The following is a 279-nucleotide window of genomic DNA, read 5'->3' as shown; positions in this document are numbered from 1 at the left end:
CGCTCCTAGCCGCCCCTCCCTCACCTGATCCTCCTCCTCGGCGGGGAAATACGCCAACTCATCCTGTGCCACTCCCTCGGCGTCCTCCTCGACATGCGTGCGGTGAGGGCGTGGGCGTGCGGGCGTGTCTCCGCGGATCCCCTGGTGTGCGTTGGCGCTCCTGCGGTCCTGAGACCCTGCGGCGCACGTCCTGTTGGCCAGCTTGTCCAGCCTTGATTGGGAGAGGGAGAGACGCGGGGAGTTAAAAGCGTAGCTGCAGCTGCCATTTTCCATGAGCGC

General features: G+C 65.9%; 1 protein-coding gene across 1 annotated transcript in view; it reads right to left on the bottom strand.

The window, feature by feature from the left end:
• The window catches only part of LOC119592681 (fibrinogen C domain-containing protein 1-B-like), a gene marked incomplete at its 5' end in the record, with an annotated part of 56,126 nt that overhangs the window by 40,528 nt on the left and 15,319 nt on the right, over window positions 1-279 (bottom strand). The window contains 1 exon segment of the mRNA XM_037941596.1: window positions 25-211. Within this exon segment, the coding sequence (XP_037797524.1) occupies window positions 25-211 (187 nt within the window).

This window comes from Penaeus monodon, chromosome 30, assembly GCF_015228065.2.
Source record: "Penaeus monodon isolate SGIC_2016 chromosome 30, NSTDA_Pmon_1, whole genome shotgun sequence".
Lineage (NCBI taxonomy): Eukaryota > Metazoa > Arthropoda > Malacostraca > Decapoda > Penaeidae > Penaeus > Penaeus monodon.
The sequence above is the reverse complement of the archived record's forward strand: the minus strand, read 5'-3'. Positions and strand labels throughout refer to the sequence as shown.